This window comes from Erinaceus europaeus, chromosome 3 (assembly GCF_950295315.1).
Source record: "Erinaceus europaeus chromosome 3, mEriEur2.1, whole genome shotgun sequence".
NCBI classification, from domain to species: Eukaryota; Metazoa; Chordata; class Mammalia; order Eulipotyphla; family Erinaceidae; genus Erinaceus; species Erinaceus europaeus.
The window spans coordinates 147388453-147406842 of NC_080164.1; the positions used below are offsets into that span (position 1 = coordinate 147388453).

An 18390-nucleotide genomic window follows, 5' to 3' on the forward strand; every position below is an offset into this window, starting at 1 on the left:
AGTGTGCCCATAGCGCAAAGACTGAGTAACGGGGTGGGGAGGTAGTGCACTGGGTTACATAGTATGAAACGCAAGGACCTGCTCAAGGATTCGGCTTCAAGCTTCTGGCTCCCCACCTGCAGGGGCGTCGCCTCACAAGCAGTGAAGCAAGTCTACAGGTAGAGTCAATATTTCTCTCCCTCTCTATCTTCCCCATCTCTTTCAATTTCTCTCTGTCCTATCAAAAAAAAAAAAAAAAAAAAAAGGCCACCAGGAGAAGTGCATTCACAGTACTGGCACCGAGACTCAGTGATAACCCTGGAGGGTTATCCAAAAAAAAAAAAAAAAAGACTGAGTAATGGTAATGTGCAAATCAGAGAAAGGCAAATATCTGTCATTGAATCTAGTTTTAGAAGCCAACTTCTGTGAAAGGATAGGGAACTAACATATAGTGATTGCTATGCTTTACTTTCCTCTATACTAGAAGGAGAAATGTAGGGATTACACATAGTAGCCAGTTTCAATGGCTCTCTGATTATTTTTACCTTGTATCCTGTAAACCAGAAGCAGTAGACTTGAGAAAACAGAGTTGTGTCCTGTTAAAGTCACAGTGATATTTAGGTGACAACATTTTGGAAAGCTGGAATGGTGTCATAAGATGAAACAATATCTTAGACCAGCAGCAAATATGTTTTCTTCTTTATATGGCCAACACACATGAATTAGAGATCTAAAGAGTAGAGGCTAGAGTGGCCACTCTAATGATTTCACCTAAGAACCCATGGGAGTATTGTTCTCTCCCTGTGACATAAGGTTTGATGGACATTTGAATGTGCAAGAGTCCTTTCCTAAGGAGATATCAGAAGTTGACACTGCCAATCTGTTTGGAGATTCCTTGTGCCATTGAATTATTAGGCACAGTAAGAGGTCAGTGTAGTTGAACTGAGTTTCCTGATTGGGGGTGGGGGTGCAGAAATTGAGCTAGTGTTTCACAAATAAGTCATAAGGAGCTCTGAAACTCAGGTAATTCTCTAATTTCATTTCTTAATATCTATAAAAGTCTTGGTCTGTGGGAAATTGTATCAGCCCTTTAAAGACCATACCAGCTGAAGGTTCAAATCCTTCAGAAATGAACAATAGGGTTACTGTAGCAAAGAGAGCATTTCCTCTAGGCAAAGTGTTAGTTTAGGCTTGGGGAACACAGAATGAAAATCTGACCACTGATTTAGAATTCAGAGCACTACACAGAGAGATGGGAATTGTAGAAACTATATTTTATGTTACAGCTTTTTACTTATTATTTCTTTCTCTACCTCAGAAAATTCTGCATCCAGTGAGAGAGCTCACTTGGGAGGGCACCTGCATTGCCCTGATGGCTACCAAGGTTTGAGTCCCTCATATACCACATAGGAGTCCCAGGGCACTGGGATGGAGAGTGATGGGGAGACTGCCCTGGTCTCTCTTTACACCCCCACTCCCTTTTCTTTTTTTCTTTCTTTTTCCCACTCCCTTTTCTGTTTGAAAAAGTCAGCCCAGAGTGACCCCCCCAAAAAAAAGTAATGATCATTCATGTACCAGGTTTTAGTGGGAGGAGTAGCCAGATTGGTGTCACCTGTGACAGTTTGACAATTTACACACTCCAATACTCCTGCTCTAGAGCAGAGTGAACGCTGGGAGTACTGGGTATCTTCTGTTTGTACTCCTCTTCTAGGGACTTAAGAGAAGACATCACCCAACTAGCATATATATATACATATATATATATATATATTTTGTTTATTTGTTTGTTTGTCTGTTTAACTAGAGCACTGCTCAGCTCTGGTTTATGGGGGATTGAACTTGGGACCTCAGAGCCTCAGGCATGATAGTCTCCTTGCATAGCCATTATGCTATCTCCCCCACCTGCAACTAGCAGTTCTAATGGCTTTGTAATAATAACAGATCTTTATTAACCTTTCCCTATATACCTAGGATTATTGAGGTACTTTATATAAAGCTTTACATGATAAGTATCCTTTTACACTCATTTTACAGATAAGAATGCTGAAGCACAGAATACTTCAGTTGCTTACTCAAATTCACAAGGTTAAGGTTAGTCTATAATCCTCAAAAGGCATAGTATGAGTATCTTCTTTTTGTAGGTAGAAAACAAAGAGACAAATCTCAGATATAGTCAATCCCACAGCTAGGATCTAAACCTAGGTCTACCTAACTTCAAAGCAAATACTCTGCGGCCTGAGTAATACTGCATTTTTGTGTGTCAATATGGTAAAGACCATGAAATGCAGATTCTATGAGCAGAAAACATGACTTTGATAAATCTGAAATTCATGTTCTTTAAAAAAAAGGCAAGCAATATAGTAAAAATCAAATAAAATGTAAGCATGATGACAAGAATGACAGATTTATTAACTAGTTTTTTTGTTTGTTTGTTTGCTTGTTTTTGCTTTTTAGTATTTGGACTTAACCCATATGAAAATTGAAAGTCATACATTATATATACATAATAAACTACCCAAACATATCTACAAGTTTGTTTTATACAAAAATGCACATTAAATCACCTTTTAAAGAAATGTGATGGGCCTAATTAAAAATATCCCTGCTAACATATTCTCTGAAAAACATTATTTTCAGAGTTATATTCTTTTGTTCTGTGTATTTTTGTACATTTATTTGCTAGCACTGGCTTCGTCAAGAGTAGAATATAATGGTCATTCATCATTCACCGACTGAGGAAATGAATAAACCAAACCTGGGGAGAAGAGTCTGAGAAACGAAACCAACTGGCCTGGGAACCAGTAACTTCTTTGACAGTTTTTTTTTTTTTAATTGCTTGTGTGTTTTTATTAAGTTCCATTTTTTAATTTTTTTTCCCTTTTGTTGTCCTTGTTGTTTATTGTTGTTGTCATTGTTGTTGGATAGGACAGAGAAATGGAGAGAGGAGGGGAAGACAGAGAGGGGAGAGGAAGATAGACACCTGCAGACCTGCTTCACCGCCTGTAAAGTGAACCCCCTACAGGTGGGGAGTCAGGGGCTTGAATTGAAATCCTTACTCTGGTCCTTGCGTTTCTGCGACATGTGCGCTTAACCCGCTGCGTCACAGTTTTTTTTGCTTTCCACTTGTGAGGGTGTGTATACTGAAGACTTACTTTTTTTTCCCTTCCTTTTTCCCTTTCCTTTTTTCTCCCTTTCCTTATTTTTTCTTTTTTTCTTCATCATATATATATTTCATATCACCTGTGTTCATAAGAATTTTCTCTTTGGAATGGCACCTCCAGCATCACCTATCCAGTATTATGGAATGATGGCTTTCTCTTTATTAGTGATATAATAGTGGTTTACAAGATTATAAGATGACAGGAGTATAGTTCCATACTCATCCATGCCTTTCCAACAGTGGGGACTGATTTTCTTTTCAGATAATACCATCCAGTCAATTTTCTGTTGCTGCTGTTGCTGTTCCCTGCAGAAGCGGTAAGTCAACTCCCAAGGGCAACATCTAAGAGGTTAATTTATACAGTTTCTTTAGTATTCACTGGAGTATCTTTGTTTCCTTGAACTCACTTTTTCTTGTGCCTGGACTCCTTTCTCCATTTTCTCCCTATTGAATACCCTTTTGCTTAAGGCCCTGTGTCAAGCATCAGAGCTCTTTGTTGATCCTCTAGGATTTAATCATACTGGTTCAGACCCTCCAGTCCCCACCTATAGGGGGAAAGCTTTGCGAGTGGTGAAGCAGAGCTACAGTTGTTTCTGTCTCTCTCCCTCTCTGTCACCCCCTTCCCTCTTGATTTCTGGCTCTCTCTATCCAATAAATAAATAAATAAAGCAATACCAAAAATCTTAAAAAACTAAGATTAGAGATATATAGCATCTTGCCCAAGAGAATGGAGTTATATATGAATCCTTCTAAAAAATGCAGCTAGCAGAACAAAAGGCTATTTCTTACTAGTTATATGATAATTTAATGGATTGATATTGAATAGCTAGCCTGAATATCAATCATTTGTAACATGACTAACTTTCTATATCAGACAAGTGAGAACACACATAAGTCTGAGCAAAGATGAAGAACATTCCAAAAAATACACTCAGCATCAACGACAACGGTTTCATAAATTACAGATGAAGAAGCAAGTGAGTATGTTTTAATGCTGGGGGAGGGAATAGATAAAGCTTGAATTTTTAAGAGTGGTACTAGATGCTGGAGTGCCCAGAATCTAGTACCATGATTGACTCATAGTAAGTGCTTATTAAGTGAATGTTCTGAAAGAAAGCAGAAACAAAGAAAAAAAAAACACACACACCAGTTAAAATAGCCTACAGTGATATATCTTAGCAGAGCTTTACATATATTGTGATATCGTTATATCACTTGTTTATTTTTAGCGAGTAAATAGCCAGCTCTGGCATATGGTGGTGGCAGGGATTGAGCCTGAGGCCTCTGGGAAATCAGTTAATGTAAATCTGGTGTGCTATCATTGCATTTTCCCAAGAGAGTAAGAAATCTATAACATCAAACTGTTGGGGAGGGAGGCAGATTTGAAGAGCTGAAATTGAATAAAATAAAAACATAAAAAAAATAATCAAATGTAGCAGAAAGAGGATTCGTGACTCTGGAAATGTACAAAAGAATGTGCATGTTGGTGATTCAAAAGTTGTTGCCAGTCATTTCTTATGTTTATTCAGCCTATGTTTTTACATTGGAGCAATTGAATGAGAAAAGTGAGGCAGCAGACAAATAAGCCATACCCCTATTCTTCTCTAGTATAGTTTACTAAGACTGTGTGACAGTAAGTATTTTTGGTCTTTACAGTCCAACAAGGGTTGTGTGCAACCATCAAAACGCAAGCCTCTGCCTCCTCTCCCACCCTCAGAGGTCACTGAAGAAACCATCTATGTCAAGGCGTTGTATGATTTTCTGCCCAGAGAGCCCTGTAACTTAGCATTAAAGAGAGCAGAAGAATACCTGATATTGGAGAAATATAATCCTCACTGGTGGAAGGCAAGAGACCGTTTGGGGTAAGGCTTAGTCCTTATTAGATGATGTGACTTCCTAGAGCATTCTTTAAAGGGTCATTACCACAATGAAATACCACAAACATGTTAAGCATTTTAATGTTTCCCTTGTCTTTTGTTGTAGGAATGAAGGTTTAATCCCAAGTAACTATGTGACTGAAAACAAGCCAACCAACTTAGAAATATACGAGTAAGTCTTTTCCAAAATAACAATGGTTATTTTAAGAAAATCAGGTCCATTCTGGCGGTTTAAAATTCTAGATATTGTTTTTGGTTATTTAAAAGGAAAAGAACGTAACTCAATTGGCAGCTTTTATCTTGGGAGGTTTTTGATCCTTATAGTATTTGTATCAGAAACTTAATTTTCTTTAACTTCTTTTTTGTTTTGTTTCATATGGCCACCTTTTAAAAGCACAGCGCCAGCATGAAACTAAACACTTACCTTACACTCCTGCACTTGCTTTTTATTATATGTCTTAAATAGACAACTATTTTTAAAATGACATTACATTTTCCTTGAGTTGTAAGTTGGACTTTATAGATATGTTGCTACATTTTGACTCATGTGAAATGTTTTAGACATGGAGGTGAAAACTAGGCTTCTGCTGCAGTCTGAAAGAACGTTTAGCATGCTTACTGGAATTGTGTTTAGAAATCTATTTTTGTTACAGTCATAGATTTGGAAGAAAGAGATCTTAGGATTCACTTTCTTTTTTAAGCCCCTAACCCTGCAGAAACTAAAATGATGAGATTAATTTACAGGTAGAAAGTGGCAGAAGTGGGGGTAGTCCCAGTCTTTTCTACATTTAAATTGTTGGAGCATTTGTGTACCCACCCCGCCAACTTACATTTGTTTTGCAGTTGGCATAAATTGCCAGCAGGTGGTGGCCAGTGGTGTGCTTTGCGGCATTAAGCCAGATGCTTCTCTGAGAACCAGACCCCAAAAATAAACTGAATGAGTGTACCTGCTTGGTCTGTTTTGCTACTAATTTAAGTCCACCTTGAGACCTGACTCAGGATATCCATTTTTCTTAAAAAAATTTTTTTAAAGTTCTGAAACCATTGGTGAATAACATAGACTTTATTGAAGAGGAAGACATAACCAGAGGACATCTGGTCCATGTATATTACCAGACATTGCTGCTAGCTATTTCTGTTTACTTTATTTATTTATTTTCCCTTTTGTTGCCCTTGTTTTTTATTGTTGTTGTAGTTATTATTATTGATGTCGTCATTGTTAGATAGGACAGAGAGAAATGGAGAGAGGAGGGGGAGACGGGGAGAGAAAGATAGACACTTGCAGACCTGCTTCACCACCTGTGAAGTGACTCTCCGGGAACCGGGATTCTTCCATGGGTCCTTGCGCTTTGCATACTTGCGCTTAACCCACTACGCTACCACCGGACTCCCTTCTGTTTTCTTTCTTATATCATTCTCCTCAACTCCATCAGTGTCTCGTCGCCCTGCCTCTGTTTAATTTGTTGTGACTCTTTTAAAAAAAATTTTTTTGTTAACTTTATTTATTTATTGGATAGAGACAGTCATAAATTCAGAGGGAAGGGGGTGAGAGAAATGGGGAGAGACAGAGAGACACCTGCAGCTCTGCTTCACCACTCATGAAGCTTCCCCCCTTCAGGTGGGGACCAAGGGCACGAACCTGGGTCCTTCTCCACTCAAAACCCCCTCCTACCACTCCACCCCACCCCACCCCACCAGGTGACAGAACTTACTTCCTTATACATAACAATTGTTACTCCAGCAAGCCCAGGGGCTGTTACCCTGCCCCCAGCAGAGGCTGCCCAGCACAAACAGGGCTTCATTGAAGGGCAAATCAGGGCTAGTTTTGTTTGGAAATTGAGTAAGCAGAGTGAGACCTTCTTCCATGTCATAACCCCAGTTTGCATTTGCCACGAGATTAAAGAGCATAAGCGTGAAGGTAATCTGTTGTTGAACCAGATGTTGTTGTGCACAGGCCGTGGAGAAGAGAGAGAGGGGGTCCGGAGCGAAGAGGAAACACAAATCTTTATTTGCGCTGGCACCTCAGAGTTGGGTGCTAGAGAGGCAGGTTGGGCCACATGGAGGTAGCGAAAATGGCTGCCTCACGCAGTAACCTTTCCTATGTCTGAACACCGGAGTGGAGCGCTGGCAAGAGAGCGAGGTGTGGAAGAAGAAAGGCTTTTATAGGAGTAGCTTTCTTGAGAATGGAAAGGGGGAGGAGTAACCATAGCACTCCAGGAGAGGATAATAACTCTCATGAGAATGGGAGGGGGGAGGAGTGACCAAAGCACTCCAGATATGGTGGGGATATAGACAATGTCCTGAGGGCACAACATGTCTGAACAGGCACTCCAAGAATGTCCCAACTCTCGTGGGAACTAGTAGCCTGAGGGGAAAACATGGCAGATGTGACTGCATCGGCATAATTTCCCAGCAGTAATCAGCACAGTGCCTGAGGACCGAGCCCTGGAACGTCTAGTAGAGTGCAGGTTACAATGTGCAAAGATCGCATCTCAAGTCCTGTGTCCCCACCTGCAGGGGGAAGCTCTTCCAGGGGTGAAGTAGTGTTGCACATATCTTTTTCTCCCTCTCTCCACCTACCCTCTCGATTTCTGTTTCTTTTTCTTTTCTTTACTTTTTTTTATATAAAAAAAAAAACATTGACATAACCATAGGATAGGAGGGGTACAACTCCACGCAATTCCCACCATCAGAACTCCATATCCCATCCCCTCCCCTGATAGCTTTCCCATTCCCTAACCCTCTGGGAGTATGGACCCAGGGTCATTGTGGGATGCAGAAGGTGGAAGGTCTGGCTTCCGTAATTGCTTCCCCGCTGAACATGGACATCAACAGGTTGATCCATACTCCCAGCCTGTCTCTCTCCTTCACAAGTGGGGTGAGGTTCTGGGGGAGCTGGTTTTTCTCTCTGTTTCTATCCAAAATAAATAAGTTACACTAAAAATATTTTTTAAAAACCCAGTAGTGCTAGTTTCTTCATTATTAAGTACTTTGATTGTTCTGTCCTCTGATTAGACTAGGCACAGCACTTGTCTTTAACGACTGATTCATACTATAGTCACTGGATCACATAAAATCAAAATACTCTGAGGGTGGAGGTACAAACCTCACATGTATAAGGCCCTGGGTATTGTCCTTGGCAACCTCACCCTCAGCCCCCTTTCATAAATACATTTTTAAAAGGTAAAAACTATTCTTAGAGGGGAGAAAGAAGGTTAGTCCATCTACATAGTATAGTGTAGTAATATATAACTAATAATATTCCTTGGATTTGATTTCAGTGTCTTTAGTCATTTTCAGTGGTTCCAATAATAAGATGGCTATTTTTTTATTTTATTAATGTTTCTTTAAAAAAATGCTTACTTAGGGGGAGTCGGGCTGTAGCACAGCGGGTTAAGCGCAGGTGGCGCAAAGCACAAGAACCGGCATAAGGATCCCGGTTCAAACCCCGGCTCCCCACCTGCAGGGGAGTCGCTTCACAGGCGGTGAAGCAGGTCTGCAGGTGTCTATCTTTCTCTCCTCCTCTCTGTCTTCCCCTTCTCTCTCCATTTCTCTCTATCCTATCCAACAACAACAACAATAATAACTACAACAATAAAACAACAAGGGCAACAAATGGGAATAAATAAATAAAATAAATATTAAAAAAAAGCTTACTTAAAATACAGATATACTAACCATCAATATAACCACTAATATTTACCATCCACATAACTATATGACAAGTACCATTCTCATGATTGTATAGAAATCACTGTGCAGGATTGGAATATTATAGTGTGGACTTGGAAGGAAGTCAGAGAAATCTGAGTTCAAATGCCATCATCTGATTGTAGGGTTTGGGTGGGTGAGGCAAGTCCAGAACTTTGGTGGAGGATGTTTTAACTTAACACTGACCATGTGTGGTTGTGGAATCATACGCCTGAAATCTTATAATTATGTAAACTTCTGTTACATCATTAATTTTTTAAAAAGGAGGAAAAACACTGCCTTTACTGGTCTTTTGTCTCTGGGCAAAGTTACCTATGGCTTCTCAACCTCTGAGATGATCTGGAAATAGAATAATAACACTTATCTCATAAAGAATGCAGAAAATATTCAGTACATTCTTGTGATGATTATTATTTCCTTGGATGGTGAAACTAACAGGAAAGATTTTTGCAGTTTGGTCAGCCTTGCCTCACAGCAGCACAAAAATACTACACAGTCCATGGTTTCTTCAGCCCCTGAATTGCTTTGTTGTTTCAGTTGTTACTGAATATTTATGATATGCCAGTTTTGCTTTAGGCACTAGAGATACAATAGAACACATAGGAAGATTCATATCTTTAGAGAACTTACAGTTTTGCGGTGAAATAGACATGGTCTAACTTCAAATAAACAAATATGGGATTATTATAATATGTATAATATATAATAATTATATAATTTATTTTTACCAGACCACTGCTCAGCTCTGGCTTATGATGATGCCATGGATTGAATGGGACCTTTGAACCTCAGGCATGAGAGTCTTTTGCATAACCATTATCTCCCCAGCTTAACCATACAATTTTAAATTGTGGTGTTGTGAAGGAAGAGGATAGAACTCTGGAAGAAAACAAGAGGGAAAGGGATAATACTTCATATGAGGGCATTGGGTTGGGGAACATTCTGGAGGAAGTGACTTGAGTTGTGAACATGGTAGGAACTGGCTAGGGGACAGAAAGGAGACATTTTTAAGATGCCATTGTGGGTTTCTGACACCTCATTTTTATAGCATATCACTTTTATGCATAGAAATACTTATGACTGCTTTGGTTTTAGCTTCTTATTTAAATTAACATAACAATATAAAAACCTAGTGTTTAGTAAGCCTTCAAATTTGACTTATAAATCTTGACATACTATTTATAAGCCTAAAATAATGAGAACAATTACCTTTATTCAAACTTAATAAGGCAAGTCTCCTTAAACAGTCAGTTCTATTTAAAAGCTCGGTTAATTAAATTTCCTGAAACATTTAACTTATATTAATAGTCTGAATAAAGTTAGTTTTCTTTTAAAGTACTTCACATGCCCGATGGAATAAATTTGCAATGTTAATAGTCCTATGTAAGTCCTTACATGATCCTGGAAATCTAAGAAATTAAACTTGTCAATGTGGCAAATCAAGTTCTCTTAACCATGTCAATACCACCTAAGATTAACCAAACTCCCTTAAATTTCAAAAACTTTTAACATTAATAAGTAATTTATTTATTTACTTAGCTGGTAAACAGAGGATGGTGATGCTAAGGATTGAGCACAGGGCTCCCATATGCAAGTCTGGTACTCTACCTCTAAGCTGACTACTCAACTCTATTTTTACATTTTATTATTACTTAAATTTATTCTTTAGACTAGAACACTGCTCAGCTCTGGCTTACAGTAGTGCTGTAACCTAGGAGTTCTGAGTCTCATGCATGAAAGTCTGTTACTTAAACATCTGTGCTATTCCCTGTGACCACCTAATTTTAAATCAGAGGCAAAGTCTTAACATTCTTTTTAAGTAAGATACATTTTCAATGTAAAGTATATTGCTTAACCTATTGTTGACAGGAGTCTGAGTCTGATTGATCTCATTATCTCTATACTAAATTCCCAAACAGAAATATCTCTTAAGATCAAATAGAATTTCTAGACTCAGAACTCCAAATCATAGTGCTGCTATTCATTCATTCATTCATTCATTCATTCATTCATTCATTCATTCACTTTTAACACTGTTAATTGTTGATCAAAACTCTAATATTGGAACATGGAACCTGAGGCTTATATATAAATAATATATTTCTACTCAACCACACTTGGACATATTAACAACTTTTTTGTTGCTAAATTGTATTCATCCCATATTTTTTCCTGCTTATTGGAAATCTAAATTATTTAAAAGGATCCTATGCTCATTATATACTTCTCTCTGGCTCTCTGGTTACTTTTTTTAAGCCAGGGATTGATTCTGGGCCCTCCAAGCCTTAGTCATGAAAGTCTTCTGCATAACCAATATGCTATCTCCCAAACCTTTTTTTCTTTTTAAGTTTATTTCAACTTGAAGAAACCAGTATTTCTAACACCTGACCATTCTAATTTAGTGTCAAGTTTCAATTACTGAAGGTTAGGGGAAGTTCACATGATAAAAATTTTCCATCCTCAAAGCCAGCAACATGTTTCATTTGGCTACCATCTGGCTCTCCTATTGTGACTCAGTGCATGCTTATATGTGTATTCTTCCTTCTGTTCTCTCTCTTTCTCTCTCTTTATGGCAACATTAGATTAATGTTTTTAAAAAATCTTGTTTTGAAACAAAGGCTTTTCTATTTATCTATCTCCTTTGTTCTACTATGTCCTCTTTACTGTGTATTTGTTTACTCAGTATTGCTTTGACGAACTTAGATGTTTAAATTATAAGATCACCTGATTACATTTATTCTGTGTAGTTCTGATATTCTAAGATCACTTAACGATAGGTTTCATTAAGAGGAAACAGTAAGACTGGTGGTAGAAAAAAGCTTAGTGAATTTGAAGAAGGATATTCCAGTATGGCAACTTAGTTAATAAAGGGACAACAAGAAGAAAGAGACCGGAGAAAGTATTTGGAGCAGGGTCCTCTATTCATTGTTAGAGCCACTCAATAAAACAACTGAATTTACAATAAGTTAAGGTCTATAGGAGAGTCAAACTAAGTTAGAGTGAGTTTTAATTTTGAAAAGGGAAGCACAGGATTTATGCAAATAGGAAGGTTTGTTTTTTTACTATGAGGGTTAACACTGGAACTCAGTGCCTCCATATGAAACTACCACTCCCCTCACCTTTTTTTTTTTTTTTATCTTTCTCTTTTTAAAAATTTTTTATTTTCTTCTTGTGAGGACAGAGAGAACTTGAGATGGGAGGGAAAGGTAGAAAGACAGAGAGATACTTGCAGCTTTGCTTTGCCTGCAGGTGGTGACCAGAAGCTTGAACCTGGGTCCTTGAGCATTGTAACATGTGTGCTCAATTGGGTGCGCCACTGTCCGACCTTCAGATAGGAAGCTTTTGAAAGAAAAAAACAAATATTTTTCAGTTTTCCTATTAAAATTCAGCAGAGTGTTTATTAAAGATGCTAGCATCTTACCCATCATCTTTCATGGAAATTTTCAGATTGTTTAATCACTCCAAGCTTTATGCTAAGTCTGTATTAGAAAGTGGAACTGAGATATAGTAGAATAAACCAATTATTGGGTTCTAGTAAATAAAGCTATTAGACTAAATTAATTTGACATAATATTGCTCATAATGCATGTTATTTGCAATTATATATCTTAATGTTACAAAACAGGAATTATTGTGTATATGATCTTAAAAACTCAACTTTCTAAAATAATTTCTGTAGTAAATTGTTGAAAGTTAATGAAATAGAACTTTTTTCTTGGAAAAAGTGAAATATAAAAATTATTTTTATTGTTTTATAGGTGGTACCATAGAAACATTACCCGAAATCAGGCAGAACGTCTTTTGAGACACGAGGTAATTCAATTTATACATAAATAAATTGTGGTATGGGAAGATAGCATAATGGTTATGCATTGAGACTCCAAGTTCCCATATGTCAGAACTGAGCAATTCTCTGATAAAAAAGGAGAAGGAGAAGAAGAGGAAGAGGAAGGGGAAGGGAAGGGGAAGGGGAAGGGGAAGGGGAAGGGGAAGGGGAAGGGGAAGGGGAAGGAGAAGGAGAAGGAGAAGGAGAAGGAGAAAGTAAACAACCTATGAACTTAATTTTCTAATTCTCTGAGATGGGCAGTATCAAGATTTTACCAGACAGGAGAAATAACATAATGTTTATGCAAAAGACCTCCATGCTTGAGGCTCTGAGGTCTCAGGTTCAATCCCCAGGCAAAATTGAGCAGTGCTTTGGTAAAAAAAAAAAAAAAAAAGGCAAAGATTTTACCAAACTTAAAAGATTTATTACTTCCTGATTTTTGTTTTTAAAAACATTACAACTTCATCTCTCTAAGCATTGTCCAATAAGTTATGAACTGGATATATCCAGTCATGTTTTCCATTGACTGTTATCATAAGTTTAGAACTGTGTTTCTCCAGTAATTTGAGTTCAACATATCACAACTCTTCACTTTACTTCAAAGAGTAATCTCCCACTGAAATTCATATTTGAATTGCCTGTATAACATTACAATAAAACCAGATAAACACTCTATCCTGGAACTTAGCTTAAACTCATTAAAGAAATACATATAGAAAAACAGATAGTGCTGCCTTTTCTTTGTTCTCTGGAAACAAAGGAAGGATAAAGTAGCCAAAATATCAAAGTCAGATCAAAACTGCTCGTTTAGATCAAAACAAAACAGAGCCGCTTGTAGTTTAAATTTCCAGCTGACGGTAATTATGAAGTGTGGGTAAATGGAGAGTCAAAACTAGAAACTACCTAAGAAGTGTATGTGCATGTGGGAGTGTGTGTATGTGTGTGTGTTGCTATCGAATGTTTAGGAAATCTAGAAATGTGACTGAGAAGTAACTAAAAAGTAGATCTCAGTAATGGTTCAGGATACAGGAAAGAATGTGAAATCATGAAATTTTTTGTAATATGTACTCTGAAAGCTACTAGAGGCTGAGAGATGGCTCATCCAGTAAATTGCTCACTTTACCATGCCTGAGTACTTGGGTTCGAGTCCCTGGCACCACATGGAGGAATTTTCTAAAGTGCTGGAACAGTGCTTCATCCTCTCTCTCCTCTTCTCCTCTTTCTCTTGTTCTCTCTCTCCTTCCCTCCCTTCCTCCTTCTCTGTCTCTCATCTTTTATCTGAAAACAAGCAAGCAAACAAAGAGTTCACTGGGAGTAGAACTGTGTGTGCACAGAGCCCCAGTGGTAGTAAGGAAAAAAAAAAAAAACTACAAACAACCAGCACATGTATCTTTCCAATTTATGTCAACTGTTTGGAGAATTAATACTCAAAGGTGGGAATTCTTCATCAAAGGAATACACATTTCTAATTTAGATAGATAGTAAGATGATCTCTAAAGGAGTTTTAATCACAATTCATATACTTGCGGGAAATGCAAGCAAGTGCCTGCTCTAAATGACCTTTCTGGAATTCTTTAAAATATGTCAGAGAGAGAGAGAGAGAGAGAGAGAGAGAAATTGCTCTGACCCATGTGGAACCACATGTTCTTCTGAAGCATTTGGAAGTTTGCTAACAGCTCATCTCAGTGTGTGCTTAATTTGCTTTTCTCTTACTCTGGAAATGTTAAGCATCTTTATATATGCTGAAATTTATATATTTGCATTTATTCTTTTGTGAACTACCTTTGCATATCCTTTGCAAATCTTTTTATTTGTTTTTTTATGCGTACACACACATATTTTAGGATATATATAGCACCGAGGAAATCACCTTTTGTGGTAGATGGTAATGCTTTCACCAGTTTTCCAGCTTTTCACTACTTTCTCTCTTTCTTTTTTTTTTTTTTTTTTAAGATTTTATTTATTTATGAGAAAGACAGGAGGAGAGAGAAAGAACCAGACATCACTCTGGAACATATGCTTCCAGGGATCAAACTTGGGACCTCATTGTTGAGAGTCCAAAGCTTTATCACTGTGCCACCTCCCTGACCCCTTCCTTCCTTCCTTCCTTCCTTCCTTCCTTCCTTCCTTCCTTTCTTTCTTTCTTTATTTCTACAAACAGTATTTGAGTTTTATACATCTGAACTTTTCAGATGATATTTCAGGCTATAAAGTTTGTAGTATCAGCATAAAATTGAAGACTGACTTGCTTACCTCAGGATTATGAAAGAAATTTCCAGTGCTTCTTGATTACTGTAGTGTTCTGTTTTGTTTACATATTCATATTTGATTCATCTGTAATGTTTCCTGATGTAAAGAGTGAGGCATAGGCTCAATTTAATTTTTTGTCTAAATGGTCACTAAGTGTCCATCTTTTTGCATTGATTTGAGGCACAACTTTCATCTGATCAAGCTGATCAATGAAACCGATGCCTGGAATTTCTTGGTTTCAGTGATCAGCTTGTCTATTCATGTGCTGTCACTACTCTGTTTCAAGAACTGATGCTTTCCCTGGTGTGCTCATCTCCCTCATTATTCTTCTTTTCCAGAAGTATTGTGGATATGTCTTGTCCATTTGGACTTCAGAAATATTTTACTTTTTTTTGAGAAAAAGACATCTTATTGGTTGTTTTTAAATATACAGATTAATTTAAAAAATATATTTGGACATTATGAATCAGTGAGATCTAGGGACTGATTCGTTATGGAACCCATATATTGATTACTCACATAGAAAAACTAGGTTGTAAGCTGAGAGGTGACTTACCCAGTAGAGTGTACACTTTACCAAATGTGTGAACCTGAGCATTTGACTTTACTTTTTAGATCTTTCTTTTCTTCTCTCTTATATTCCCTGTGGTATATCATGCACTCCTCACACATAGTAAGAATTCAAGAAAAGCTATATTTTATCATTTTAAACGGCCTAAGAATCCTTTGGTTAGAGAATTTGATCAGAAAAATGAGACTTCTCTCTTGGTAAGTATCTGGGAGGAGAAGAAAAAGACAGTTTAATGTGGTATGTTCATGCTGATGGTCAGATCATTCTGTTGGGGGTGTGAAGCTCTCAAGCCACATATCAGCACTTTTTAAGTGTAATTTTCATGGGTTTGGCAAGATTCTGAGATGTTTCCCTTTCAAAAGTGTAAGCAGTTTCAGTAAAACTGAAATGTTTTTACAGTGTCAAACCAACCAGACAAAACTATCCATCATTCAAGATTACTTGAAAACAGTTCAGGTGCTAGGTAGTGACACACCTGCTTGAACACACATGTTACAATGCACAAGGAGTTCGAGCCCCCCAGTCCCCACCTGCAGTGGGAAAGCTTTGCAAGTGGTGAAGCAGGGATGCAGGTATCTCTCTGTCTCTTTCCTCCTACCCTCTTGATTTCTGACTGTCTCTATAAAATAAATGAAGTTAATAAAAATTAACAACAACAATAACAACAAAGAAAATAGTTCACAGCTCTATAAGAGTTTTCTAAATAATGGCAATGGAAATACCATTCTTAGTTTGACATTAAATTTATTATGATCTCTCTGCATTCTTTTTTGGAACTTCTTTTTTTCTCTTTCATTCTTTGAGGCAGAAGTGTAGAATGAGTCATTTGATCTCTCCCTGCCAAGGCAACAGCAGATGAGCTTCAAAATTCAATAAATCTAGAAACTTTTTTTTATATCAACATTAATTTTTATCATTTATTTATTTACATAACCACTGTTTAACTCTGGTATATGGTGGTGCTGGGGATTGAACCTGAGACTTGGGAGCCTCAGACACCAGGATTTTTGCATAATCATTATGCTAATTTTTAAGTTGATAACTTTGTGTAGCCTGTGAATGGTTTTATTAATATACAAATGACCCTTGGCAGAAATAAGGTTCCCCACTTCTGCCCTAGAGCATATGAAATGGTTCTCCTTGTTCCTCTATTCTCTTTTCTTACTCCACTCTCTTGATATTTTTCTTCCTGCCTTTCTCATTCCATTTGCCATGTTGTTTCCTGTGTTTGATTTTTGTCATTTATTTATTTATTTATTTAACCACTGTCTAACTCTGGTTTATGCTGGTGTTGGGGAATGAAAATGAACCTCAAACTTGGGAGTCTCAGACACCATCATGCTATCTTCCCAGTCACTTGTTTCTTGTCTTTGGAATGCAAACCAGTCAGTCTGTCTCAGAATTTTTCCTATTCATCAGCCATTTAAAAAAAATATTTATTTATTTATTTTCTGGTGGCAAAAACCAAACAAACAAAAAAACATAAAAGTAGGGTCAGAGGGGACCAGGTGGTAGCGCAGTGGGTTAAGCGCACATAGCGCGAAGCACAAGGACTAGTGCAAGAATCCCAGTTCGAGCCCCCGGCTCCCCACCCGCAGGAGGGGTCTCTTCACAAGCGGTGAAGCAGGTCTGCAGGTGTCCATCCTTCCCCCTCTGTCTTCCCCTCCCCTCTCCATTTCTCCCTGTCCTATCCAACAGCAATAACAACAATAACAACAATGGGAAAGATAGCTTCCAAAAGCAGTTGATTCATAGTGCAGGCACAGTGCCCCAGCAATAACATTGGAAGCAAAAGGGGGGGGGGGTGTCAGAAACACGGAGATGCTATGGCACTAGGGGGAAGGTTCAATAGGTTCAATACTGTTGTGAGAGGGAGAGAGAGAGAGAGGGAAAGGGAGAGGGAGAGGGAGAGGGAGAGGGAGAGGGAGAGGGAGAGGGAGAGGGAGAGGGAGAGGGAGAGGGAGAGGGAGAGGGAGAGGCTCTCAAAATGAAAAAAGAGGTCTGGAGTGCATATGTGCAAAGCCCTAGATCAGAAAGAAAGAAGGAAAAAAAAAAAAAAAGCTCAACATTAAGTCATTAGGGAATTACAAATTAAAATGAAAATGAGATACCAATATCACCTGGTAAGGAAAACCCCAGAGTTCTCTTCCTGTATGTCTTTCTCCTTTACTTTCACACTACAACCAGCTCAGGGCATTTCTGATACCAGATGGTGGGCTTCCTCGGCCAAAATACCAAGCAGTTCTTTAACACCATCTTACAATTTATTTCCATTCTGATACTATTTACCCAGAGATCCCACAGGTTTAGGGCTCAGTCCTGCCAGGATGCCCATTTCAGATTCATCAGCCATTTTTATCTACTACCTTAATTAAGATAGTAAAAATAGCTAACTGATGGAATAAAATGTTATTTTATTTTTTTTATCAGAGCACTGCTCACCTCTGGTTTATGGTGGTGTTGGAGACTGAACCTGAGAACTCAGAGCCTTAGGCAAGGATGTCATTTGCATAACCATTATGCTGTCTCTTCAGCCCAGGGAAAGATGTTCTTAAAGCAGAAATCTTTGAAGTCTGGGGTAATATTTTTCAAGGTTCAAACATCTACAACTTTTGTTCTAATTTTCATTTTATAGGTATGACTTCTAAATCTATAAGGGAGATAAAATTATATGTAGTTACACAAATCTCCTTTTTAACTAGTCACTATATATTTTACTTTAGTCACTAAGATGTAGGACTTATTCTAATAAGGAGTAAACTTACACAGTGAATGATTTTGCAGTCTAAAGAAGGTGCATTTATGGTCAGAGATTCAAGACATTTGGGAGCGTACACAATTTCTGTGTTTACAAGAGCAAACAGGTAAGCTATTGTGAATTTTATCACTTTAGAAATACTGCTTGGGAAAGGCTATTTATTTAATTCAGTTTAACTTTTATGGTGTTACCACCACATAGAGAATGCTAGTGAGAAACTGACATAGGGAAAAAATATCTGCTGGCCTGGAAGTCAGC

The 18390-nt window shown here is 37.9% G+C and overlaps 1 protein-coding gene across 2 annotated transcripts in view; it reads left to right on the forward strand.

Moving 5' to 3' along the window:
* The window catches only part of TXK (TXK tyrosine kinase), a 54855-nt gene that overhangs the window by 18760 nt on the left and 17705 nt on the right, over nt 1-18390 (forward strand). Inside the window, exons 2-7 of one of the 2 annotated variants that reach the window (XM_007539687.3) lie at nt 3402-3456; nt 4014-4116; nt 4796-5001; nt 5123-5188; nt 12486-12540; nt 18159-18238. In XM_007539687.3, coding sequence (XP_007539749.1) covers nt 3402-3456; nt 4014-4116; nt 4796-5001; nt 5123-5188; nt 12486-12540; nt 18159-18238 — 565 coding nt within the window. Of the gene's footprint in view, nt 1-2689; nt 3457-4013; nt 4117-4795; nt 5002-5122; nt 5189-12485; nt 12541-18158; nt 18239-18390 lie in introns of those variants that run through there. The other variant, XM_060188079.1, reaches the window with a different exon arrangement.